Below are 26902 nucleotides of genomic sequence, written 5' to 3'. Positions count from 1 at the left end.
TTCATTGGATACAATATATTACTTGTAATATAAACACAAGACACTAGTATAATATTCACACAAATGTATTTATAACATATATGTAGGAATAAAACATAAATTACTGGTCATTTTGTGATCTTGTCTGTTCTGTTCAGGACAGTGTTACCAGATATTTTGTCTCAAACACAAGCCGTAGGTGTATACTTATTCTTGTGGCCGACTGTACGAGATGTGTAAATGACAATATCTTAGTCACTTTGCAATTGACTTTATCGGGATTATTGAACAAAGTATTACTGTTCCTTACCTGGAATACAAGGGTAAAATAACGTGTTAGATTAGGCAGACTCCTCATTTATCATAATCATTAACCTTACTTTACCTTATCTTTACAGAGTTCAGATCTGAGCGGGTGTTGCCGATCGCCGGTGGAGCGACGGTCCAGCCCAACGGGGTCCATCACCTCCACCCAGAGTCAGTCCCAGCTCACCCCTTCCCGCCAACTGAGTGATGGCGAGAGACTCAAGAAGGTCATCCTCGAACTAGTCGACACCGAGAAGACCTACGTCAAGGTAAGTACTCTACCCCAAGAGGCATTACTAACTAGGCCTTATCATTACTTTGGGTCGGTCTAACAAGGGTGACCAAGAATCACATCTCGACAGCGCTAAAGTTCCCTTGAAAAAAGAATCCTCAAGCGTAAAGAACATCCACCAGTCATGTCAAGCAAGAGGAAAAATTTAGTTGATTAAACAGAGCCAAAATATGGTAGTTGGGAGAGGATTAATGAGAAAACGGACGGGGATATAGGACAACATTGACTCTCCTTCCCCCTCACCCTTGTAAGATTATCCTGGTGGTGGACGGGGAGGAGGTCTGCAGTGTCATCGTACTCAATGAGTTAAAGAACATGGATACTTACCTTGACGCAGAACACTTACCCTTGAGTACGATCACAACCCCCTAAAGATGATGTACTGTTACATTATTACTCTTGGGCCGTAGTGAGGCTGAATTATGGGGATACAGGATGAGATTGTAGTTTGTGGACTGAGATAAAGAAGTGTTGGGTTAGGTTACTTGTGTGGTGATGGGGTGGACTGGTCATGTGGGTTAAAGCAGAATCATCGCTAAGGTTGATCTTTGGTTATGGAAAGTTAGAGTAAATTTGATCGGGTCTTCACTTCCTGTTTTACCTGTACTGTATGTAGACACTAGTGTTTATGGGGGCTTTTGTGTCACACTGTTAGAATTTGATAATGTGAATGAGCCCAGGACACACACAGACACACACACACACCCCGGCTCCAACTCTATTAATAAACCGTTTATTATTATTATTATTATTATTATTATTATTATTATTATTATTATTATTATTACACACTGAAGATTTGCATGGGGATATATTGACAGAATTTGATAATATAATCGAGGTAAAGAGACACACCTCACGAGGGGGAGCCATCCTTCCCTCACCCACCTAATATTTGTGTCTGTGGTTGTTGAGGTAGTGGTTCACTGGTCATCACAATGGCGTCTTTGTTACCGTCTTACTCGGCTGTGATCTTGGCCAGCCGGAGACCGTGAATTCCCTGCGGGTGCTTCGTATACGTCTCTGGGTTCATTCATACACACGCTACTTGTGTTTTGATTGAGAACCGCTTGTGTGTCGCGTAGAATGGCAAGCACATTCTTTTGACACACACACACACATGCGTCCCACAGTATTACAGAATAGAATTGTTTACGTGTGTGAGTTTTATGTAATACCACATACGTAACACTGAAATCCCACTGTAGGAGAAGTAAAACAAAATGAGAGCACTATATTATTTCGACCGTAACCTGAAGAGGACCGTAGGTTTACGGTTTAAATATAGCCTATAGTGATATCGTTTTTTTTTCTGTGGTTTATATTCTCCTCCGGTGGAATTTCAGTGGTGTGTATTATAACATGACCAAGACAACCTAAGAACTACTCTGTCAATATATTTTAGGAACTTTGTACACTAAGGGACGCAGGTTAGGACGAAATTCTATAACGTTGTATTTCGCCATAACCAAAGGCAGGTCGTCAGAGGGACATGAGAAAGTTGTGCTTTTTTCTTTCCTCGTTGCTTAGTGCTGCTGCTAGTGTCGTCTTCACAGCCACCATCAGCGTCTCCAGACAAGACTGCTAGTCTACCCTCGATGCAACACATTCAGCCAGAGAAAACATCCGGGCCCCAGGCAGCCCTGCGTGTTATGGGGGGACCTGTAGATGGAGTCCAGCATAAAACAAAGATGAACGTGGGCTGTAATGATTGTTGTAACTGGTGGACTGGAAGCTGTAGGATTGTGGTTAGGGAGGCTGTCACCCGGGTAGGTAGGTGGTGGCAGGTAGACCGACAGACAGCTGGGGCGAGAACGAGAAGAAAGAAGACGCCCTGGGAATCGCCTGTGGGTAGATTCCTCCAGTCATGAAGGTCTGTCGGAGGTGACATTCTTTACCTCGTGATACAGGAGAGGGTGTGGCCGCCGCTCCCTCCACCAGCCTCACCTTCCACCACATAATAGTCTTTACCTGTTGACAGTTACCTTGACGGACCTTCATGATTGTCAGGTATTAGAACACCTTCGTAGAGGGGGGGGCTAGTTGTGCTCTGTAATGCAGTTGTTAGCTTGAGTTACTACGTGAGGGTGTACTGTATAGTAGCTGCGGGTCGTGTGTGTTGGATAACTTTTTTCTGGAAAATTTTTGTACTTGACTTTTTTTTTTAAACACACAACTCTTTAATTAACATAACCATAATTAGAACTTAATAATAATATTAGTCGACACAGAACTATTTAATTATTTATAGTTAACCTTCACCATCTAGATTAGATTATCTGAAGGTGAAAAAATATAAAAAGTCCTCTTTGAGATTCCAAGGTGAACCATAAATAATGATGCCCAGTTACAAACTGAAATATAACCCCCTTACACCTGACAGGTAGGGGTGGCAGGTAGGCTACGGTAATCATCTTCACCAGCCTCCCATTACCTTATTTGTCGCACGCTGTTACTCCCTCAACTAGTCACTGTGGTGGTGGAGGGGACGGCGGTGGCGGTGGTGGTGGAGGGGGGGACGGCGGTGGTGGTGGAGGGGGGGACGGCGGTGGTGGTGGTATTGATGGTGTGTGATTCTCAGTAAGTTAAATAATACGTTGGATTTAACAAGTCGTGCCTGAGGGATTATTCAGACCGTCTTAGGATTGTTTATCGTGTCCAGGGTGTGTGTGTGTGTGCTTGATCCCTTACAGATACGGTTTGTCACCTATTTTTGCCCGTGTCCTGACAGCTATGACCTTTTCACGCCTTTTCTCCAACACTGACTCGCTTTAGCCACACCTATTAAAAAAGTTTCCCCCCTCACCTCACCGCCGGAGTTGAAGTAATGGTAGTTAGCGGGACTTTAATAACATTGAGCGAGTTGATGCCCTCCTGTGGGATAAAGGCGTCCAGGTACACTCATACACCGCTCTGCCCCAACCCACCCCACCCCTTGCCCCGCCCTTAACCCGCCCACCCACCGCCCCACCCCCCACCCCACCCCACCCCACCCCACCCCACCCACCCACCCACACCCCACCCCGCGACCCTCACCGTAATTGCCGTGGTACTGACGATTTCCTGGATTCAGCCCGGGTCCAGGTTCTCGTAAATTGAATGTAAGAATGCACCTGATTGGCTATTCCTTGTAGCTGTAGATGTAAGAATGCACGTGATTGGCTATTTCCCGTAACTAAAAATGAAAGAAACGTATATATCTTATCGGTTATATACTGTACGAGGCACAGCCAGTCGGGTTCATTATCACATCTTCTGCCACGAGGAATTTTTATCATAGAACTGTGTGAATCTAGAGACAGGAATTTGGGATGAGCTAATGTGACCTGCCTCTCTTACCCCTGTGTAGTGAACCATGTTGTGTGTAGTGAACCATGTTGTGTAGTGAACCATGTTGTGTGTAGTGAACCATGTTGTCTAATGAACCATGTTGTGTGTGTGTAGTGAACCATGTTGTGTGTAGTGAACCATGTTGTGTAGTGAACCATGTTGTGTGTAGTGAACCATGTTGTCTAATGAACCATGTTGTGTGTGTGTAGTGAACCATGTTGTGTGTAGTGAACGACTTATGAATGAAGGTCGGGTGGAGTTAGGTCAGGTGGAGGTTAGGTTAGGTTAGGTTAGGGCATCATGTTTACGGCCGCCGGATAAACTTGGTCAGGTGGGCACTAGGGAAGGATAGGAGGATATACTTGTTTATGAACTAATGTTTGGGAGAATTAAGTGAGGCTTTAAAGAACTACCACTGTCGCTCTTACATGATGCAAAACACAGTGTGGTAATGTGTCCTCAGTTTAAGGTCAGTAACGCTGGCTGTCTGGTTTGATTACTGCGAATGACTTAGTGAAGTGTAAGATGAAACTGGTGCAATCTCTCTCTCTCTCTACTTCTTTCTTCTCTTTGTTTCTTTCTTCTCTTTACTTCTCTCTTCTCGTTACTTCATTCTTCTCTTTGTTTCTTTCATCTCTTCTCTCTCGTCATGGGTAGATCACTAACCTTACCTACAAGGAATGAGTTTATTACCCAGCCTCCAGTCTTGCCCGAGGTCACAGCTCTCTCTCCTGTCTTTACCTCCCCCATCCGAACCAACCCCAGCCTCTCCTCCCCATCCTTGCCACCCCAGCCTCTCCTCCCCATCCTTGCCACCCCAGCCTCTCCTCCCCATCCTAGCCACCCCAGCCTCTCCTCCCCATCCTAGCCACTAGCCTCTCCTCCCCATCACTTGCCACTCCAGCCTCTCCTCCCATCCTTGCCCACTAGGCTCTCCTCCCCATCTAGCCCACCCCAGCCTCTCACTCCCATCTATACCCCATCTCTCCCCTCCCATCCCTAGCCACCCCAACCTCTCCTCCCCATCCTAGCCACCCCAGCCTCTCCCCTCCCCATCCTTACCCCAGCCTCTCCTCCCCATCTATGCCCCCAGCTCTCCTCCCCATCTCCTTGCCACCCCAGCCTCTCTCCCCCATCCTAGCCACCCCAGCCTCTCCTCCCCATCCTTACTCTCCTCCCCATCCTAGCCACCCCAGCCTCTCCTCTCCCCATCCTAGCCACCCAACCTCTCCTCCCCATCCTTGCCACCCCAGCCTCCTCTCCATCCTTACCACCCCAGCCTCTCCTCCCCATCCCTGTACCCAGCCTCTCCTCCCCGTCCTAGCCACCCCAGCCTCTCCTCCCCATCCTTGCCACCCCAGCCTCTCCTCCCCATCCAGGATCATCCGTGACCCGGCAGCCACTACTGACCCCACCACCACCACCTCCTCCTGTTGCAACCAATGCTTCCTTTCACGACACCGTTGCCACGTGTACCTGTTGCTGATCTCTGTACACTGGTGCCACGTGTACCGTCTGCAGCGCACCTAATGTTCACGGTGAAAAGAATAATAACTTTTGACCAATATCAGACATTTTAAAGGTAATTAAATTGTGAAGACTGTGTTATATTCTCGCTGTTCTGTGTTAAGAGTTGAGTTCATTATAATGTTGGAGAACAAATTACCTGGCAGTGACAACTTACACAGAGAAGGTAATTAACAAATGTAATTATTTTATCTCTCAAGTAATTTGGAGGATTAATTTACAAGTTGTAATTTCTGACCAAAACAAATGACTCGGCATGTTCAGAACTACTGTAGGGAAGATCCTCAACTGGTGTGATTAAAAATAGCCTAACCTAACCTAACCTAACCGAACCTAACCTAACCTAACCTAACCTAACCTCATCCCCCATATAGTGTCAGGATGGTTAATCTTCAGGTGACAGGAAGTGGGTGTGAGTGTTGAGGTGATTCAGAGAGACCGTTATGGTGTCCAGAGAGACCGTTATGGTGTCCAGAGAGACCGTTATGGTGTCCAGAGAGACCGTTATGGTGTCCAGAGAGACCGTTATGGTGTCCAGAGAGACCGTTATGGTGTCCAGAGACCGTTGCGGTGTCCAGAGAGACCATAGGTACCAGAGAGACCGTTATGGTGTCCAGAGAGATATGGTGTCCAGAGAGACCGTTATGGTGTCCAGAGAGACCGTTATGGTGTCCAGAGACCGTATGGTGTCCAGAGAGACCGTTGTAGTCCAGAGACCGTTATGGTGTCCAGAGGAGACCAGTATGGTGATCCAGAGAGACCGTTATGGTGTCCAGAGAGACCGTTATGGTGTCCAGAGAGACCGTTATGGTGTCCAGAGACCGTTATGGTGTCCAGAGAGACCGTTATGGTGTCCAGAGACCGTTATGGTGTCCACTGTTATAAGGACTAACATCTGTTGTGTAGTTTAGAGCTGCGTCAGACCTCAGTATACGAGTCTTAGGTCATAGGTTAGGTTACGTTAGGTTTGGTTAGGTTAGGTTACGTTACGTTAGGTTTGGTTAGGTTAGGTTATGTTAGGTTAGGTTACATTAGGTTAGGTTTGGATTAGGTGTGGTTAATATAGGTTAGGTTAGAGTAAGTTTGGTTAGGTTGGTTAGATTAAATTTGGTTAGTTTAGTTTAGGGTCATCGTACTCAAGGGGTTGTCATCGTACTCAAGGGGTTGTCATCGTTATCAGGGGTTGAGTTCATCGTTCTCAGGGTTGAAGTCATCGTTCTCAAGGGGTTTGTCATCGTTCTCAAGGGTTTCAATCGTGTTCTCAAGGGGTTGATCATCGTACTCAAGGGGTTGTCATCGTACTCAAGGGGTTGAAGTCATCGTACTCAAGGGTTAGTCATCGTTCTCAAGGAGGTTAATCATCGTTCTCAAGGGGTTGTCATCGTTCTCAAGGGGTTGTCATCGTTCTCAGGGGTTAAGGCATCGTACTCAGGGGTTAAGGCATCGTACTCAGGGGTTGTCATCGTACCAAGAGGTTGTCATCGTTCTCAAGGGTTAAGTCATAGTTTTCAAGGGTTAAGGCATCGTTCTCCAAGGGGTTAAGGCATCGTACTCAAGGGTTAGGCATCGTACCAAGGGTTGTCATCGTACTCAAGGGTTAGGCATCGTTCTCAAGGGGTTAGGCATCGTACCTCAAGGGGTTAAGGCATCGTACTCAGGGTTAAGTCATCGTTCTCAGGGGTTGTCATCGTTCTCGGGCGTTGTCATCGTACTCAAGGGTTAAGCATCGTTCTCAAGGGTTAGGCATCGTACTCAAGGGTTAAGGCATCGTACTCAAGGGTTGTTATCGTACTCAAGGGTTGTCATCGTACTCAAGGGTTGGCATCGTTCTCAAGGGTTAAGCATCGTTCTCAAGGGGTTGTCATCGTTCTCAAGGGGTTAGTCATCGTACTCAAGGGGTTAAGGCATCGTTCTCAGGGTTAAGGCATCGTACTCAGGGGTTAAGGCATCGTACTCAAGGGTTGATCATCGTACTCAAGGGGTTAAGGCATCGTTCTCAAGGTTAGGCACGGCATCGTACTCAAGGTTGTCATCGTACTCAAGGGTTGTCTCATCGTACTCAGGGGTTTAAGTCATCGTACTCAAGGGGTTAAGGCATCGTTCTCAAAGAGTTAAGTCATCGTACTCAAGGGTTAAGGCATCGTCTCAAGGGTTGTCATCGTACTCAAGGGTGCATCGTTCTCGAGGTTGTCATCGTACTCAAGGGTTGAGCATCGTCTCATGGGTTGTCATCGTACTCAAGGGGTTAGGCATCGTACTCAAGGGTTGTCATCGTTCTCAAGGGTTGAGTCATCGTGCTCAAGGGTTGTCATCGTTTCTCCAAGGTTGAGCATCGTTCTCAAGGGGTTGTCATCGTTCTCAAGAGTTGGGCATCGTTCTCAAGGGTTAGGCATTGTTCTCAAGTTAAGGGCATCGTACTCAGGGGTTAAGGCATCGTACTCAAGGGGTTAAGCATCGTACTCCAGGGTTAAATCATCGTACTCAAGGTAAGAGTCCAGGGGCGGCAGATGATTAGTTAGGTCGTGGTCGGGGAGGATCGTCAAGGTGAGACAGTGAGAGTTGGGAGGAACACTTCCGGTGTGTAGGTTGGGGGGCACGGGACTGTCCTTCCTTTCTTCCTTCCTTCCTTCCTTCCTTCCTTCTCCCCTTTCCCGTCCCCCCTCCTCCCGGTCTTCCTCCCTCCATCACACACCACACGTACTGCAGTGTAGGGTTAGGTTAGGTTAGGTTTATTTGGGGGAATGAACATATGTTGCTGGTTTATGGAATAGGCTCAGGATAGGTTGTTTCGTTTACGGACGGTGGGATGGGGATAGTGAGATAGGGGATGGTGGGATAGTGAGATAGGGGATGGTGGGATAGTTGAGATGGGGATGGTGGGATAGTGAGGTGGGGGATGGTGGGATAGTGAGGATGGGGGATGGTGGGATAGTGGGATGGGGGATGGTGGGATAGTGGAGATAGGGGGTGGTGGGATAGTGAGATAGGGGGATGGTGGGATAGTGAGATGGGGGATGGTGGGATAGTGGAGATAGGGGATGGTGGGATAGTGAGAAAGTGGGTGGTGGGATAGTGAGATAGGAGGATGGTGGGATAGTGGGATAGGGGTGGTGGATGGTGGGTAGATGGTGGGATGGTGGGATAGGGTGGTGGGATGAGTGAGGATGGGGGATGGTGGGATGGTGGGGTGGTGGATAGTGAAATGGTGGGGATAGGGGTGGTGGGATGGTGGGATAGGGGGTGGTGGGATAGTGAGATAGGGGATGATGGGTGTGTGAGGGGGGTGGTGGGATAGTGGGTAGGGGTGGTGGGATAGTGGATAGGGGATGGTGGGATAGTGAGGGGGAGTTGGTGGGATGGTGAGATGGGGGATGGTGGGATAGTGGGATGGGGATAGTGAGATAGGGGATGGGGGATAGGGTGGGATGGTGAGATGAGAGTTGGTGGGATAGTGAGATGGGGTTGGTGGGATGGTGGGATAGGGGTGGTGGGATGGTGGGATAGGGGATGGGGTTGGGATAGTGAGATGGGGGATGGTGGGATAGTGGGGATGGGGATGGTGGGATGGTGGGATGGGGTGGTGGGATGGTAGTGATAGGGGTGGATGGGGATAGTGGGGATAGGGATAGTGGGATAGTGGTGAGGTGAGGGGTGGTGGGATAGTGAGATAGGTGATGGTGTGATAGTGAGATAGGGGATGAGTGGGATAGTGAGATAGGGATGGTGGGATAGTGAGACAGGATTGTGGATTGTGGAGAGTGAGAGGTGGTGGGATAGTGAGATAGGGGTATGGTGGGATAGTGAGATAGGGGGATGGGGGATAGTGGGATAGTGGGATAGGGGGATGGTGGGATGGGATGTAGGTGGTTGGTGGGATAGGGGTGGGATGGTGAGATGGGGTTGTGGGATGGTGGGATAGTGTGAGATGTGGGATTGTATGGTGTGTGGTATATGGGGGTGGTGACTTGGCTGATGTTAGTGTCATGATTGCCACCCTCGGTGATGTTATATCCATTGTTTGGACTTCCGGTCACGCGCTGGTGGGGGGACGTGTTACCGTTTAGTAATAGTAGAATGGTGTGTGTGTGCCTGGCAAGCGGAGCGGATCCGGTTCGATTCTTGGGCAGGGTGAAACTATGGGCAAGTTTTTTGCGTCATTTGCTCTCTGTCTACCCAGCAGTATTGGGGACCTGGATGTTAATCGATTTGCGGATCATGTTAGCCATGCAGCTGGCAAGCTGTCCGGTCTTCTCGGACTGTTCTCAACACTGGGCCATACAACTCGTTAACTTAGGTGTGGCTATGGGGTACAGCTTATACCTTAAACAAATTTACGCCGAGGTGACCATGGCCGGCCATCTCGTTACACGAGGGGCAACCATTATTATCATCATCATCATTATTATTATTATATATTATTATTATTATTATTACAGTATACAGTTAATGGTGGCAGTCATGTATTGTACCAGAAGGTAACTACAGACTTAGGTCATCAGTACACGCATCACTATAGCCACCAGCCACTCTGGCAACACTATAATGAGATCATCAAATTTACCTAAAGAAATAAGTTATATAAAAATGTAAAAAACCCAATATTTCTAATAAAGAATTTATATATACAGTATATATATTTTGTAATAAATTTTATCATGAATTAAACCTACCTAACTATGAAAATGTAAAAAAAGAGGTGATATTAGACATTATACAGTATATTGGACCAACATATTGTCTTTTATACCTTTGGTTAAAGTAAGCACCACTGATCTTACATCTATTTAGAATCTTAGTGGAATATAGACGACATTTTGGTCGTCATATTGTTTAGAGAGAGAGATTCTTCTACGGGCCTTTTGGCACTGTGACCTGATTCTTGAGACACCTGAAGTTTATGAAACCTTCATCGGTGGCGGACCAGAACGGTGTCCATTGGGGGTGATGAAGCGAGGCAGTGAACACGGTCAGGAGGCAGTGAACACGGTCAGGAGGCAGGATCTGCAGGAGGCAGTGAACACGGGTCAGGAGGCAGTGATCACGGTCAGGAGGCAGTGATCATGGTCGAGGAGGCAGGATTACTGTCAGGAGGCAGTGACGGTAGGGCAGTGAGTGACAGGAGGCAGTGATCACTGTTAGGGAGGCAGTGATCACTGTCAGGAGGCAGAACACGTCAGGAGGCAGGACATGGTCAGGAGGCAGTGATCATGGTCAGGAGGCAGGAATACTGTCAGGAGGCAGTGACACGGTCAGGAGGCAGTGATTACGGTGGGGAGGCAGGATCATGGTCAGGAGGCAGTGGAATACGGTCAGGAGGCAGTGAACACGGTTGTGGAGGCAGTGAACACGGTGGGAGGCAGGATACGGTCAGAGGCAGGAACACGGCTTGGGGAGGCAGGGACTGGGTAGGAGGCAGTGAACACAGAGGCAGTGATCACGGTTGGGGAGGCAGTGATTACGGTCAGGAGGCAGTGATTACGGTCAGGAGGCGTGATTACGGGGGAGGCAGCATGCACTGTTGGGAGGCAGTGAAATACGGTCAGGAGGCAGTGATCACGGTCAGGAGGCAGTGATCACGGTCAGGAGGCAGTGATCACGGCTAGGGAGGCAGTGAACATGTGTCAGGAGGCAGTGATCACGGTCAGGAGGCAGTGAACACTGTCAGGAGGCAGTGAACACGGTCAGAGGTAGTGAACACGGTCAGGGAGGCAGGAACATGGTCAGAGGCAGTGAACAGTCAGAGGCAGTGATCACGGTCAGGAGGCAGTGAACACGGTCAGGAGGCAGTGATCACGCAGTAGGCAGACATGACAACATGACTACGGTTAGAGGCACTGGACAGGATAAGGACAGTGACCATGATAGAAAGTGGTAGTGATTTGATAAGAGGCAGTCCCATAGCAGTGACCGAATTAGGCAGCATTGAGGCGGTAGCAGTGAATTAAGTAGAGCAATATAAGGGCAGCAGTGACCACTACAAGAGAAATTGACGGCTGCCTGGGTTAAGCTGGTTAGAGTGGCTGAAGGTTGAGATGGATGAGGATGGGGTGGGTGAGATAGGGTGGGATGGATGAGTTTGTTGACAGGGGTTGGGGGACGAGATGGATAAGATGGATGAGGTTGGGATGATGCGAAGCTTGGAAGTTAAGTAAAGTAACGTTAGGTTAGATTAGATTGGGTCAGGTTAAGGTTAGATTAGATTAGTGAGGTTGAGTTAGATTAAATCAAACAAAACTGAAGTATGATTAAATTAGATTTTGATCACGCAAGATAAGATCTCTCACGGGCCACTGGAGAGCTTGAGTTGTGTGTGGAGGTGGGTGGTGGAGGGTGGTGCAGGGGTGGGTGCAGGTGGGGTGGTGGGAGGGTGGGTGGAGGTGTGGTGCAGGTGGGGTGCAGGGTGGTGGGAGGTGTGTGTGGTGGAGGTGGGTGGTGGAGGTGGGTGGGTGGTAGAGACCCACCATCACATATATTGAGCCCACCATCAGCCAACTCTGGTTCATAAGGGACTATATATTATTTTTAACCTGTGCCTTTAAGGGGTGAGTTAAGAGAACACATCTGGCGATCAAGAGTCGTCGGGCATAGTCTGTCTCCTTGGGTGGAAGATAACTGCTGATCACACGCACGCACGTCTCTGGGGGGGCAACTAGAGACGGGTATCCCAATTAGGGTGAAAGGTTAACGAGGGCATCTTGGGTAGGGTAGAGTCTCGGTGCCATTAAGTCGACATTGAGGCCTCTAGGTACCAGTAGTTCAAGGTTAGGTTAGGTTGCCCTGAGCTGCGGGACGAGGTAGAATCTCTGTGATATTTGGACGTTATTTTGTTTGATGGTCTCTTGTAGGTGTTAAGTTAGTGAGCGAGTTAATACATGTGTTCTCTTAGTGAAGATAGATGATGGTAGTAGTGATGGTGGTAGAAGTGATGGTGGTAGTAGTGATGGTGGTAGTAGTGATGGTGGTAGTAGTGATGATGGTAGTAGTGATGGTGGTAGTAGTGATGATGGTAGTAGTGGATGGTGGTAGTAGTGATGGTGGTAGTAGTGATGGTAGTAGTGATGGTGGTAGTAGTGATGGTGGTAGTGATGGAAGGTAGCAGTGATGGCAGCAGTGATTTATAAGTAGCGGATTTGAAAGCGTGACTTGTTATAGCAGTGATTTATGCTGTTGTTGAGTTGTGTTGTTAGTGACTGCTAAGGTTGCTGATTTGCTGTTAGCAGTGCTGCTGCTGCTGACGATTTCTAAGTTGGATCGCTGTACTTGCCAGCAGCAGACGATTTGCTGTTGTTTGATGATCTGGTGGTGTTTTGACGACTGCTGTCAGCGACTGGCAATGGTAGTTGATTGGTAGAGTGTTGGTGCTAGTTTTGACGACTGCTGTCAGATCCAAGTACGGTGCATGGTGGCAGCAGACGACGTGCTGGCAGACTGGCAGTTGGTGAGAGTAGTTAATGAGCTAGATGATGGTATAGTTGCTGATTGCTGTTGTAGTGATGATTGCTAGTTTGATTGGTATAGCAGTGATTGTGCAAATTGTGATGGTGGTAGTAGTGATTGGTAGTTAGTTTTGATTGCGAAGTTTGATGGTGGTGGTAGTGTGATGGTGTTGTTTGATGATGTGTAGTGAGTGATGATGGTAGTATGATGATTTGCTGTTGTTTGATGATGCTGTAGTTTTGATGGTAGTGGTAGTGATGGTGGTAGTAGTGATGGTGGTAGTAGTGATGGTGGTAGTAGTGATGATGGTAGTAGTGATGGTAGTGGTAGGATGGTAGTAGTGATGGTGGTAGTAGTGATGGATGAGATGTCGACTGTCTTCTCTCCTTCGGTCGGCTTTTGCTCTGCCTCAGGGGAACGAGAGCTTGCCCTACTCCGACAACTGCTGCAGATATTGACTATGAGGCTACAGTCACTGAATGCCGCATGGATCTGCGGCTCAACTAATTTAACACAGATAGGATAGCTTCTATGTATTAGGATATTTAATATTAAGGTAAAAATGGTAAGGTGTGTGTATAGAGGCTGGAGGCCAAAAAAAAAAAAGTAGTGATGGTGGTAGTAGTGATGGTGGTAGTAGTGATGGTGGTAGTAGTGATGGGTGGTACTAGAGGTGGTGGATAAAAATGGTAGTGATAGTAGTAATGGTGTCGAGGATGGTGGTGTCAGGCCCAGAACTCAGGGTAAGGAAGGTATAAGTAGGCGTGAAGGGTGACAGTCTCCCACACGCAGATGGTCCGCCTTTCCTGTTTCCTGAGTAAGTGTTTGTATGGTGGTGTGATGTGGTGGTGGTGTGATTTGTGTGGTGGCGGTGGTGTGATGTGTGGTGGTGGTGATGTGTGGTGGCGGTGGTGTGATGTGTGTGGTGGTGGTGTGATGTGTGTGGTGGCGGTGGTGTGATGTGTGTGGTGGTGTGATGTGTGGTATTAATGGTTTATTAATAGAGTTGCAGCCGGTGGCTGAAAATATACAAACTTACATTTGATTTCGACATAATGATACGTTGAATACATTTACAGGGCTGTACAGTATATAAATCAGGAGTTGTTTATTTTTTTAACAATAGATGGGATGGTGCTGTTCTTATATCTATCAGGGCGGGCTCTTATGGGCTGTTGTTGTAGTGGCGGACTGTGCAGTGGGCGGGGACTGCCGGTAGCAGGAGGTGGCGATGACGAGGATGGTGCAGTAGTCCCTGCCAAACCTTGCTGGTGTGGTGGTGGAGGTCACGAGGGATGTCCAGGGTGGAGAGAGCGTTGATGTAGCCGGAGTAGTCTGCGCCGAGCATGATCCTGCAGACCCTTTTCTGAACCTTCTCTAGCTGACGTTGTTGGGTAGAGTTGAAGACGACCAGGCTGGTGACGCATACGTTAGTTTGGGGAGAATAAAGGGCGTTGTAGATGGTCCTCAGCTCTGGCGTTGCCTCAAATGACCTGGATGTCGTATGTAGAGTCGGTATGAGGCTGCCTTGACTGTGTTGTTTACATGATGTGGTGTTTGTTTGTGTGTGATGTGTGTGGTGGTGGTGTGATGTGTGGTGGTGGTGTGATGTGTGTGTGGTGATGGTGGTGTGTGGTGTGTGTGTGTGTTGGTGGTGTGATGTGTGTGGTGTGTGATGTGTGTGGTGTGGTGTGTGTTGGTGTGATGTGTGTTGGTGGTATGATGTGTGTGGTGGTGGTGTGGTGGTGGTGGTGTGTGTTGGTGTGGTGTGTTGTTGGTGTTGTTGGTGTGTGTTGGTGGTGTGGTGTGTGGTGGTGGTGTGGTGTGTGTGTTGGTGGTGTGGTGTGTTGGTGGTGTGGTGTGTGTGGTGTGGTGTGTGTGGTGGTGATTGTTGTTGTTGGTGGTGGTGGTGGGTGTTGATAGTATAGATATTGATGGTGATGATTGATGTAGTGACTTTGTTGGTGGGTGATGGTTGACGTGGTGGTGGGTGGTGGTTAATGGTGGTGGGTGATGGTTGACATGGTGGTGGGTGGTGGTTGACGTGTTGGTGGGTGGTGGTTGACGTGTTGGTGGTTGGTGGTGGTTGACGTGTTGGTGGGTGGTAGTTGACGTGTTGGTGGTTGACGTGTTGGGTGGTTGACGTGGTGGTGGTTGACGTGTTGGTGGGTGGTGGTTGACGTGTTGGTGGGTGGTGGTTGACGTGGTGGTGGTTGACGTGGTGGTGGTTGACGTGTTGGTGGGTGGTGGTGACGTGGTGGTGGTTGACGTGGTGGTGTTAGTGTGTTAGTTATACGTTTAGTTATCCTAATGTTTAAAGAAAAGTCAAATAAAACACCGAATGACCACAGTGTTTATAGTATCTGAATAACAAAAAACATGAAGATAAACATTTAATTATCACAGTGTGATCTTGAAATACAACATGAGTACCCGAGACAACATGAGGGTAAACACTACTGATATTAAACCCAAGGGACCCTAGTGTTTAGTTTAGACTAGCTGGAAAAAACACATTAAGTTAAACCTATAAACATGAGAGTTGTTGAGAAATAAACCCTGAGTGTTGAGGGTGTAGGATGAGTTGGCCTCACCCTGTGCTCGTCAGGGGGGGAGGGAGGGCCGATCTGGACACCACAAACCAGAACCTTATTGGGCGGAGTGACCCAACCCACGCCTTCAGCTCCTCACCGCTCTGAGCTTGGCATCTTTTATCACCTTCGTCAGGTTGCTAAGGCCCCGGGCTTGAAGGAGATGGGGGCAGGGGAGTAGTCCATATTCATCCTTGTGTGTGTTGGTGCTGCTCCAGTAAATAGGGTCGTTTCCACCACTGTTCTGGCTGCTGTCTTTCTGTGCATACAGTAGTTCATCTTTGCTGTTATAACAGCTGTGTGGTGTAGACCTTCTTTGTTCTATAAATATTGCTGTTATAACAGCTGTGGTGTAGACCCTCTTTGTTCTATAAATATTGCTGCTATAACAGCTGTGGTGTGAACCCTCTTTGTTCTATAAATATTGCTGTTATAACAGCTGTGGTGTAGACCCTCTTTGTTCTATAAATATTGCTGTTATAACAGCTGCGGTGTGAACCCTCTTTGTTCTATAAATATTGCTGTTATAACAGCTGTGGTGTAGACCCTCTTTTTCTATAAATATTGCTGTTATAACAGCTGTGGTGTAGACCCTCTTTGTTCTATAAATATTGCTGTTATAACAGTTGTGAACCTCTTTGTTCTATAAGTATTGCTGTTATAACAGCTGTGGTTAGACCCTCTTTGTTCTATACATATTGCTGTTATAACAGCTGTGGTGTAGACCTCTTTGTTCTATACATATTTAACATCGCTGTGGTTGACCCTCTTTGTTCTATACATGTTGTTTATAACAGCTGTGTAGACCCTCTTTGTTCTATACATATTGCTGTTATAACATGTGTGTGTAGACCCTCTTTGTTCTATACATATTGCTGTTATAACAGCTGTGGTGTGAACCCTCTTTGTTCTATACATATTGCTGTTATAACAGTGTTGTAGACCCTCTTTGTTCTATAAATATTGTGGTATAACAGCTGTGGTGTAGACTCTTTGTTCTGTAAATATTGCTGTTATAACAGCGTGGTGTAGACCCTCTTTTGTTCTATAAATATTGTTTTATAACAGCTGTGGTGTAGACCCTTGTTCAAATATTGCTGTTATAACAGCTGTGGTGTAGACCCCCTTTGTTTATAAATATTGTTGTTATAACAGCTGTGTGTAGCTCTTTGTTCTATACATATTGCTGTTATAACAGCTGTGGTGTAGACCCTCTTTTGTTCTATACATATTGCTGTTATAACAGCTGTGGTGTAGACCCTCTTGTTCTATACATATTGCTGTTATAACAGCTGTGTAGACCTCTTGTTCTATACATATCTGTTATAACAGCTGTGGTGTAGACCCTCTTTGTTCTATACATATTGCTGTTATAACAGCTGTGGTGTAGACCCTCTTGTTCTATACATATTGCTGTTATAACAGCTGTAGACCCCTTGTTCTATACATATTGCTGTTATAACAGCTGTGGTGTAGACCCTTGTTCTATACATATTGCTGTTATAACAGCTGTGGTGTAGAACCTCTTTTGTTCTATACTATTGCTGTTGATAACAGCTGTGTGTAGACCCTCTTTGTTCTATAAATATTGCTGTTATAACAGCTGTGGTGTAGACCCTCTTTTCATACATATTGCTGTTATAACAGCTGTGTGTAGACCTCTTTGTTTTATACATATTGCTGTTATAACAGCTGTGGTGTAGACCCTTGTTCTATACAATATTGCTGCATAACAGCTGTGGTGTAGACCTCTTGTTTTATACATATTGTTATACAGCTGTGGTGTGGATTTATACATATTGCTGTTATAACAGCTGTGGTGTAGACCCTCTTTGTTCTATAAATATTGCTGTTATAACAGCTGTAGACCCTCTTTGTTCTATACATATTGCTGTTATAACAGGTGTGGTGTAGACCCTCTTGTTCTATACATATTGCTGTTATAACAGGTGTGGTGTAGACCCTCTTTGTTCTATACATATTGCTGTTATAACAGCTGTGGTGTAGACCCTCTGTTCTAGCAAATATTGCTGTTATAACAGCTGTGGTAGACCCCTCTTGTTCTATACATATTGCTGTTATAACAGGTGTGGTGTAGACCTCTTTGTTCTATACATATTGCTGTTATAACAGGTGTGGTGTAGACCCTCTTTTTCATACATATTGCTGTTATAACAGCTGTGGTAGACCCTCTTGTTCTATAATATTGCTGTTATAACAGCTGTGGTGTAGACCCTCTTGTTCTATATACATATTGCTGTTATAACAGGTGTGGTGTAGACCCTCTTGTTCTATACATATTGCTGTTATAACAGGTGTGGTGTAGACCCTCTTGTTCTATACATATTGCTGTTATAACAGGTGTGGTAGACCCTCTTTGTTCTATAAATATTGCTGTTATAACAGCTGTGGTGTAGCATTGTTCTATACATATTGCTGTTATAACAGCTGTGGTGTAGACCTCTCTATACATATTGCTGTTATAACAGGTGTGGTGTAGACCCTCTTCTATACATATTGCTGTTATAACAGGTGGTAGACCTCTTCTTGCTATTATTGCTGTTATAACAGGTGTGGTGTAGACCCCTTGTTCTATACATATTGCTGTTATAACAGGTGTGGTGTAGACCCTCTTGTTCTATACATATTGCTGTTATAACAGGTGTGTGGTGTAGACCCTTTCTACTGTTGTTACAAATAGCTGTGGTATCCTCTTTGTTCTATATATTGTTGTTATACAGGTGTGGTGTAGACCCCTTTCATACATATTGTTGTTATGGTGTGTGTAGACCCTCTTTGTTCTATTATTGTTGTTATAACAGCTGTGGTGTAGACCCTCTTTGTTCTATATACATATTGTTGTTATAACAGGTGTGTAGAATCTTCTTGTATTATACATATTGCTGTTATAACAGGTGTGTGTGTGTAGACCTCTTTCTATACATATTGCTGTTATAACAGCTGTGGTGTAGACCCCTTCTCTATAAGTTACATTGGTTATAACAGGTGGGTGTAGACCCTCTTTGTTTGATATGTCAAAAGGTGTGGTGTAGATTTTTTTATTTGTAAGAGTGTAGACCCTCTTGTTCTATATACATTATTGCTGCTACAGGTGTAACTTTCATACATATGTTATAACAGGTGTGTGTAGACCCTCTTTCTATATGATATTGCTGTTATAACAGCTGTGTATGACCCTCTTTGTTCTATACATATTGCTGTTATAACAGGTGTGGTGTAGACCCTCTTTTGTTCTATGTTATGACACTGTTATAACAGGGTGTGTAAAACCCTTTATTTCATATATATTGTTGTTATAACAGCTGTGGTGTAGACCTCTTGTTCTATATATTGTTGTTATAACAGGTGTGTGTGTGGACCCTTGTTCTATAAGTATGGTGTGTTATAACAGTGTGTGTAGACCCTCTTCTTGTTTCTATACGTATTGCTGTTATAACAGTGTGGTGTAGACCTTTTGTTTTATACATATTGCTGTTATAACAGGTGTGGTGTAGACCCTCTTTTGTTCTTATGATATTGTTGTTATAACAGGTGTGGTGTGACCCCTGTTCTGCAGATGTTATAAGAGGATTCTCTTGTTCTATACATAGCTGCTGTTGCAACAGGTGTGGTGTTTGACCCTCTTGTTGTTCCAGTTGCCCTGTGCGTGCGTCGCTTTTACTGTGTGTTTGGTAATAAGTGTTTTTTGTTTCTTTATCTATAACACATTGTTTCACGCGTGCACTGTTGTGTCAGTAGGGGGCAGGTGGCAACCAGTACCAGTGGCAACCAGGGCACCAGGTGGCAACCAGGGTACTTGGCAACCAGGGTACCAGGTGCAAACTAGGGGGAATGGGGTGGCAACCAGGGGTACTTTGGCAGGTAACCAGGGCACTTGGTGGCAACCAGCACTCAGGTGGAAAACTGGGGTACTTGGTGGAACCAGGGGTACTGGTGGTAACCAGGGCACGGTGGCAACCAGGGTGGTCCTAGGTGGTAACCAGGGGTACTTAGGGTAACCAGGGGGCATGGTGGCAACCAGGGTACTTCGTGGCAACCACAGTACTTGGTGGCAACCAGGGTACTTGGGGCAACCAGGGTACCAGGTGGCAAACCAGGGGTACTGGTAAACCAGGGTACTTGGTGGCAACCAGGGTACTTGGTGGTAATCAGGGGGCACTTGGTGGCAACCAGGGTACTTGGGGCAACCAGGGCACTTGGTGGCAACCAGGGCATCCAGTGGTAATCAGGGGCAGGTAATGAGGGGTACTTGGTGGCAACCAGGGTACGGTGAAACCAGGGTACTTTGGTGGTAACCAGGGTACGGTAACAGGGATTGGTGGTAAATCAGGGGGTACTGGTAGCAAGCAATGTCCAGGGGTACTTGGTGCAAATCAGGGTAACCAGGTATTTGGTGGTTACCAGTGTAAAACCAGGTTGTACTTGGCAACCAGGGGTACTTGGTGGCAATCAGACGTACTGGTGGTAATCAGGGGGTACTTGGTGGCAACTCAGGGTCTTGGTGTACAGTGGGGGCACTTGGTGGCAACCAGGGTACTTGGTGGTAACCAGGGGCACTTGGTGGCAATCAGGGTACTTGGTGGTAATCAGGGGTACTTGGTAATCAGGGTACTTGGTGGTAACCAGGGTACTTGGTGGCAACCAGGGGTAACCAGGGTCTTGGTGGCAACCAGGGCACTTGGTGGTAATCAGGGGACTTGGTGACCAGGTAAATTAAACCAGGGTACCAGGCAAACAGTACTTGGTGGCAATCAGGCTTGGTGGCAATCAGGGGGCACCTGGTAAACCAGGGTACTTGGTGGCAACAGGGGTACTTGGTGGTAAGAGGGGACGGTGGCAACCAGGGATCAGTGGTAATCAGTACTTGGTGGTACGAGGGGCAGGCAAACCGGGACACTTGTGGTAATCAGGGGAATGTGGTACCTGGTAAAACTGGTGGCAATCAGGGGCACTTGGTGGCAATCAGGGGGTACTTGGGTGGCAACCAGGGGCAATGGTGGCAATCAGGGCACTGGTAATCAGGGTACTTGGTGCAATCAGGTACTGGTAGGTAAACGCAGGTAATCAGCATTGGTGGTAAACCAGGGCAATTTGGTGGTAACCAGGTACTTGCAGCAATCAGGGGTACGGTGGTAATCAGGGGTACTGGTGGTAACCAGGGGCACTGGTGGTAATCAGGGGGTATCGGGTGCAGCAACCAGGGGCATTGTGGCAATCAGGGTACTTGGTGGTAATGAGGGTACCAGGTAAACCAGGGATACTGGTGGTAATGAGGGTACTTGGTGGTAATGAGGTACTTGGTGGTAATCAGGGGTACTGTAATGGGGAGGAATGGTGGCAGTAAACCAGGGGGTACTTGAGGTAATCCGGGGCACTTGGTGACAATGAGTGGCACGGTAGGGCAATCAGGGGCACTTGGTAGTAATCAAAAATGGGGTGGTAATGCCACTTGGTGGCAATCAGGGCACTTGGTGGTAATCAGGGGCCACTTGGTGGTAATCAGGGGTATTTGGTGGGTAAATCAGGGCACTTAATTAGTACTTGGAATCAGAGGGTACTTGGTGATAATGAGGGGCATGGTAGTAATCAGGGGGTACTGGTGGTAATCAGGGTACTTGGTGGAACCAGGGATACTTGGTGGTAATCAGGGTACTTGGTGATAATGAGGGGTACTTGGTAGTAATGAGGGGTGCTTGGTGGCAATCAGGGTACTTGGTGGCAGCCAGAGAGGGCATTGGTGGTAATCAGGGGGTACTTGGTGGTAATCAGGGTACTTGGTGGTAATCAGGGTACTTGGTGGCAATCAGGGGCAGTGGTAATCAGGGTGCTTGGTGGTAACTGGGTTGTTGGTGGCAATCAGGGGCACCAGGTAATTAGGGGGCACTTTGCAATCAGGGCACTGGTGGCAATCAGGGCACTGGTGACAATGAGGGCACTTAGGCAGTAACTGGGGTGCTGGTGAATGAGGGTACTTGGTGGTAATTAGGGGTACTTGGTGTAATCAGGGCAGCACCATGGAATGAGGGCAATTGGTGATAATGAGGTGGCATGGTGATAACAGGTGCATTCTGGTAAATCAGGTCACAGGTAATCAGGGTACCTGGTAGTAATCAGGGTGCCATGTGTAAATTGCAGGTAATTAGGGTACTTGTGGTAATCAGGAGCACTTGCAATCAGGGTAATGGTGCAATCAGGGGTACCAAACAACTAGGACACTTGGTGGCAATCAGAGACGGGTGTGGCTCAAATGGTGTAATCAGGGCACTTGGTGGTAATCAGGAGTGCTTTGGTAAAATCAGGGTACTTGGTAATCAGGGTACTGCCAGCAAAATCAGGAGCACTTTGGTGGAATCAGAGCAATTGTAGTAATCAGGGTACTTGTAAATTGTGGTAAATTGGTAATCAGCTTGGGTAGTAATCAGATGGTAAATCAGGGTACTTGGTGGTAATCAGGTACTTGGTAGTAATCAGGGCACGGTGGCAATCAGGGGTACTTGGTGGTAATCAGTGTACTGGTGGTATTCAGGGTACCTTGTAGTAATCAGGGGTACTGGTATTCAGGGGCAGTGATAGGGTGGGGTACTTGGTGTAATGAGGGGTACTTGTGGTAATCAGAGGTAATGTTGGTAATCAGGGGTACTTGGTGGTAATCAGGGTACTTGGTAGTAATCAGGAGTACTTGGGGCAATCAGGGTACTTGGTGGCAATCAGGGTGGTAATCAGGGCAATTGGTGGTAATCAGAAGCAATGGGGCAATTGGGGCAATTGCAATTGGTGTAATCAGGGTACTTGGTAATCAGGGTACTTGTGGATTCAGGGCACTTGGTAGTAATCAGGGGTACTTGGTGGTATTCAGGGTCTGTGGTAATGTGTATTTGGGTAATCAGTATTTGTGGTAATCAGGGGTATTGGTGGTAATCATGAGGACAGACAGGTCCAGGCGGGTTAAGTATGGTATACCTGTTGATTTAGAAAGTCCCGCTCTAGGTTATTTGTCAAGGGGCGTGTGTAAAAGCATAATAATAATTAACGGTTTATTGAAAGAGCTACAGCCAGAAGGCTGAAAATATACAGTTACATATTTGGGGAATGGGTTACGAATTACAAATAATATACAAGTAACATATGAGACACAAATAAGACATATAATAATAGATGGGGAAAAGCTCAAAACTCATAACAGTCTATTTCCAACATAGTGTAAAGAGTAAAGGTTACTGTGTGTGTGTCTGACCAGAGACGGCACATGTTTGTTTATCATGGGAGGAGGTTAGAGGTGTTCTTGACTCTTGTTATAATGTTATTCTGCGCTCCAACGACAGGTTTTTAGGTGCACAACATTTATAAGAGTTGGTATATATTTCACACACAAACACAAAATAACATTACTTATATCCTTGACCACCGAAGGTCAAGACGTACCTGGCGCTCTCTGAGCAGCCAGGTCAACTGTAGTTGGGTCTACATCAAACCCCCTCTCTGAATATCAACAAGTCTGCCAGTTACAATTCTCATTTAGAAAGGAACGAACGTGTAGCAAAAGGTGAAAGGCACTGAAAGCCAAGTCATGTGTAATCTGTGCAGTAAAAACTGTACCTGTTAACCTTCTCACACAGTGAGGTCCCAGGTACCCAGCAGCAAAGGTCTCAGAGACTCAACAACAACCAGGGAGGTGTTAACTGTCTATGATAGGAAGTTTGGGACCAAACTCACCATATAACACTATCTGTGAGGAATTACTACACCACATGTCTGTCATACACCATATGTGAGGGGAATTACTACACCATTGTCAGGTTCCTCATAACACTATCTGCGAGGAATTACTACACTAATGCCAGGTCCTTCTATGCAATGGCGGAGGAATTACTACACCACGTCAGGTCTCTCGAAAGGGAACACACACAGGTCCTTTTCATAACACCATATGTGAGGAATTACACAACTGTGTTCCTCTATACACCATCTGCGAGGGAATTACTACACCACGCCAGGTCCTTAACCATACGTGTGGGGAATATCACCACGTGTCAGGCTCGCAACACCATCTGCGAGGGAATTACACACCACAGGTCCCTCACACCATCTGAGGGAACTACTACACCACGTGAGTTCTCCCAACACCATCTGGGAGGTGAGTTGAGCATGAAAGTTTGCTGTTCAACACTCATATGCAACCTGTATGTTCACTGTATGTTCTTCACCTTTCTAATGAAGGCTGTTAAAACACCAATGTATGTAATAAGTTGGTTTATGCTCAATATTATAGGGACTGCAGAATTTTCACAAATGTTAATATATATATATACACACACACACACACACACACACACACACACACACACACACACACACACCAGTAAAGTAATAATGTATCACCATATTGCTTTCACTTCTTAGTATAATTTCTCCAGGTTATAAAAGACAAGAGAGGAAGTGAAAGGCCTTGGTTGAGGTTACGGGGCTGTGTGTGTTCAGTCCAGTGACTCTGTTGACTCAGTTATAGGAGAAGGAGGGGAGTGTTGGGTGTGGCAGGAGTGTTGGGTGTTGTGGCAGGGGTGTTGTGGCAGGAGTGCTGTGTTGGGCAGGAGTGTTGGGTGTTGTGGCAGGAGTGTTGGGTGTTGTGGCAGGAGTGTGGTGTTGTGGGAGCATGGAGTGTTGGGCAGGAGGTTGGGTGTTGTGGGCAGGTGTAGGGGTGTTGTGGCAGGAGGCAGTGCAGGTGGGAGTGTTGCTGTGGACAGGGTGTGTTGGTGTCAGGCAGGGGGAGTGCTGGGTGGTTGTGGCAGGAGTGCTGGGTGTCAGGCAGGAGTGCTGGGTGTCAGGCAGGAGGTTGGGTCAGGCAGGAGGTTGTGTCAGGCAGAGTGCTGCGTTGTGTTATGTGTGCTGGTGTCAGGCAGGAGGTTGGGTGTCAGGACAGGAGTGTCAGTGTCAGGCAGGAGGTTGGTGCTGTCAGGGGTGCTAGCGGTGACAGGAGTGTTGGGTGCAGACAGGGGTGTGCTGGTGTCAGGCAGGAGGTTGGGTGTCAGGCAGGAGTGCTGGGTGTCAGGCAGGGTGCGTTGGGTGGCAGGAGGGGGAGTGCTGGGTGCTGCGACAGAGCGTTGGGCGGGTAGGAGAAGCTGGGTGCTGTGCAGGAGTGCTGGGTGTCAGGCGATGTTGGGTGTCAGGACAGAGGCTGCGTCAGATTGGGATGCTGGGCGTCAGGTTATGAGCGCTGGGGGCAGTGTTAGGGGTGTTATGGTCGCAGGAGTGTGTTGGGTGTCAGGCAGGAGGCTGGGTGCTGGTGCAGGGTGTGCTAAGGTTGCGAGGAGTGCTGGGGCGGTTGCAGGAGTGCTGCGTGTATAGGGGTGTGGGCGGTGTCAGGTATGGAGGTTGGTCAGGCTGTGAGCGTTGGGTGTCAGGCAGGAGTGTTGGGCGGCTGCGGCGAGTGCTGGTGTCAGGCAGAGTGCTGCGTCAGGCAGGCGTGCTGCGGTTGCGAGCGTTGGGTGCGGCAGGGGCGTGCTGGGTGTCAGGCAGGAGTGTTGCGTCAGGAAGGAGGCGCGGTGTCGGGTGATTGCGTGCTGCGTCAGGCAGGAGTGCTGTGTCAGGTAAGGATGAAGTGCCGCGTTGGGTGTCAGGAGGAGTGCTGGGTGCTGCGCAAGTGGCCTGCGCGGCAGGGTAGGTCAGGCGATAGTCAGGCGTGATGCTGGGTCAGGTTATGCGTGCTGGGTGTCAGGCGATGTGCTGTTGCGTCATGCGTGCTGGGCGTCAGGCAGGGGGCTTGGGTGCTGGGCAGGAGTGTCAGGTGTAGGAGCGCTGGGTGTCAGGCAGGGGAGCGTTGCGTCAGGCAGGAGTGCTGGGGTGCCAGGCGCTGGTGCGTGGTGAGTGCTGGCTGGTTGGCGATGCTGCGTCAGCAGGAGCGTTGCGCCAGGTTGTTGGGTGTCAGCAGTGGTCGGGCACAGGCGAGTGCTGGGGGTGAGTGCCAGGTGAGTTTGCGCGGGGTGCCGTAAAGGTGGGTGTCAGGCAGGGGTGTGCTGGGTGTCAGGCAGAGTGCTGGGTGTCAGGCGGTAGAGTGCTGGGTGTCAGGCAGGGTGCTGGGGCGCGGTGATAAGCTGGGTGTCAGGCAGGAGTGCGGTGTCAACAGGGGTGCGTTGGGTGTCAGGCAGGAGCTTGCTCAGGCAGGAGTGCTGGGTGTCAGGTGAGCGTTTGGGCGTCAGGCAGGGGCGTGCTGGGTGTCAGGCAGGAGCGGTTGGGTGTCAGGCGGGAGTGCTGGCAGGCAGGGATGTTGCGTCAGGAGGCGTGGCTGGGCGTCAGGTTATGAGTGCTGGGTGGCAGGAGGTTGGCGCGCGACTGGGTAGCGTCAGGCGAGGAGTGCTGGTGCGTGGCGAGTGCTGGGGTGCTGGTGCGGTAGCTGGGGTGGTTGTGTTGCGTATGCTGCGTCAGGCAGGGTGCAGTGCGTCAGGCAGATGAGTGCCGTGCGGTGTGCTGGGTGTCAGGCAGGAGCGTCAGGGGCCAGGCGGGTGCTGGGTGTCAGGCAGGAGGCTGGGTGTCAGGCAGGGGTGGGCGGTTATGGCGCTGGGTGTCAGGTTATGTGGCTGGGTCAGTGTCAGGCAGGAGCGCTGGGTGCTGTAGGCGAGCGGTTGCGTCAGGCAGGGGCGCGCCAGGCGCAGGAGGCTGGGGTGCAGGCAGGGGCTGGGTGTCAGGCGTGATAGGCTGCGCAGGGTGTGCTGGGCGTCAGTCAGGAGCGCTGGGCAGGGTGTGTGCGTCAGGCTGATGATGCCGCGTCAGGAGGTGATGCTGCGTCAGGCGGTGGTGGGCGTCAGGTTATGAGAGTTGCGTCAGGCAGGGTGTGCTGGTGTCAGGCAGGAGGTGCTGTGTGCTGGGTGTCAGGCAGAGTGCTGGGTGTCAGGCAGAGTGCTGGGTGTCAGGCAGGAGTGTTGTTGGCAGGAGTGTTGGGTGTCAGGCAGGGGTGTGCTGGTGTCAGGCAGGAGCAAGCGCAGGGCAGGGGCGTGCTGGGTGCTGTACAGGAGCAGCTGGGTGTCAGGGGTGTGCTGGGCCAGGCAGGGGAGTGCTGGGTGTCAGGCAGGAGTGTTGTCAGGTGGAGGCTTAGAGGAGGGGTGCTGGTGGGCAGGAGGTTGCGTTGAGGGGGTGTCAGGCAGGAGGTTGGGGTCAGGCAGGGGGTTGGGTGTCAGGCAGGAGCGTTGGGTGTCAGGCAGGGGTGTGCCAGTCAGAGTGCTGGGTGTCAGGTGAGGCGTGTTGCGTCAGGAGAGTGTTGGGTGTCAGGTTATGAGCGTTGGGTGCGCAGGGGGTTGCGTCAGGCAGGGGAGCGTTGGCGTCAGGCAGGGGTGCTGGGTGCCAGGCAGGAGGCTGGGTGTCAGGCAGAGTGTTGGGTGTCAGGCAGGAGTGGCGTTGTGGCAGGAGCGGTGCAGGAGTGCTGGTGCGG

The 26902-nt window shown here is 48.6% G+C and overlaps 1 protein-coding gene across 3 annotated transcripts in view; it reads left to right on the top strand.

The window, feature by feature from the left end:
* Nucleotides 1-26902, top strand: part of LOC121873156 (protein still life, isoforms C/SIF type 2-like) — a 389616-nt gene that overhangs the window by 207081 nt on the left and 155633 nt on the right. For all 3 annotated transcript variants that reach the window (XM_042376482.1, XM_042376480.1, XM_042376481.1), the window contains one exon: nucleotides 378-554. In XM_042376482.1, coding sequence (XP_042232416.1) covers nucleotides 378-554 — 177 coding nt within the window. The remainder of the gene's footprint in view (nucleotides 1-377; nucleotides 555-26902) is intronic.

This window comes from Homarus americanus, unplaced genomic scaffold (genome assembly GCF_018991925.1).
Source record: "Homarus americanus isolate GMGI-L3 unplaced genomic scaffold, GMGI_Hamer_2.0 scaffold32929, whole genome shotgun sequence".
Taxonomy (NCBI): domain Eukaryota; kingdom Metazoa; phylum Arthropoda; class Malacostraca; order Decapoda; family Nephropidae; genus Homarus; species Homarus americanus.
This window is presented reverse-complemented; position numbering and strand designations above follow the sequence as displayed.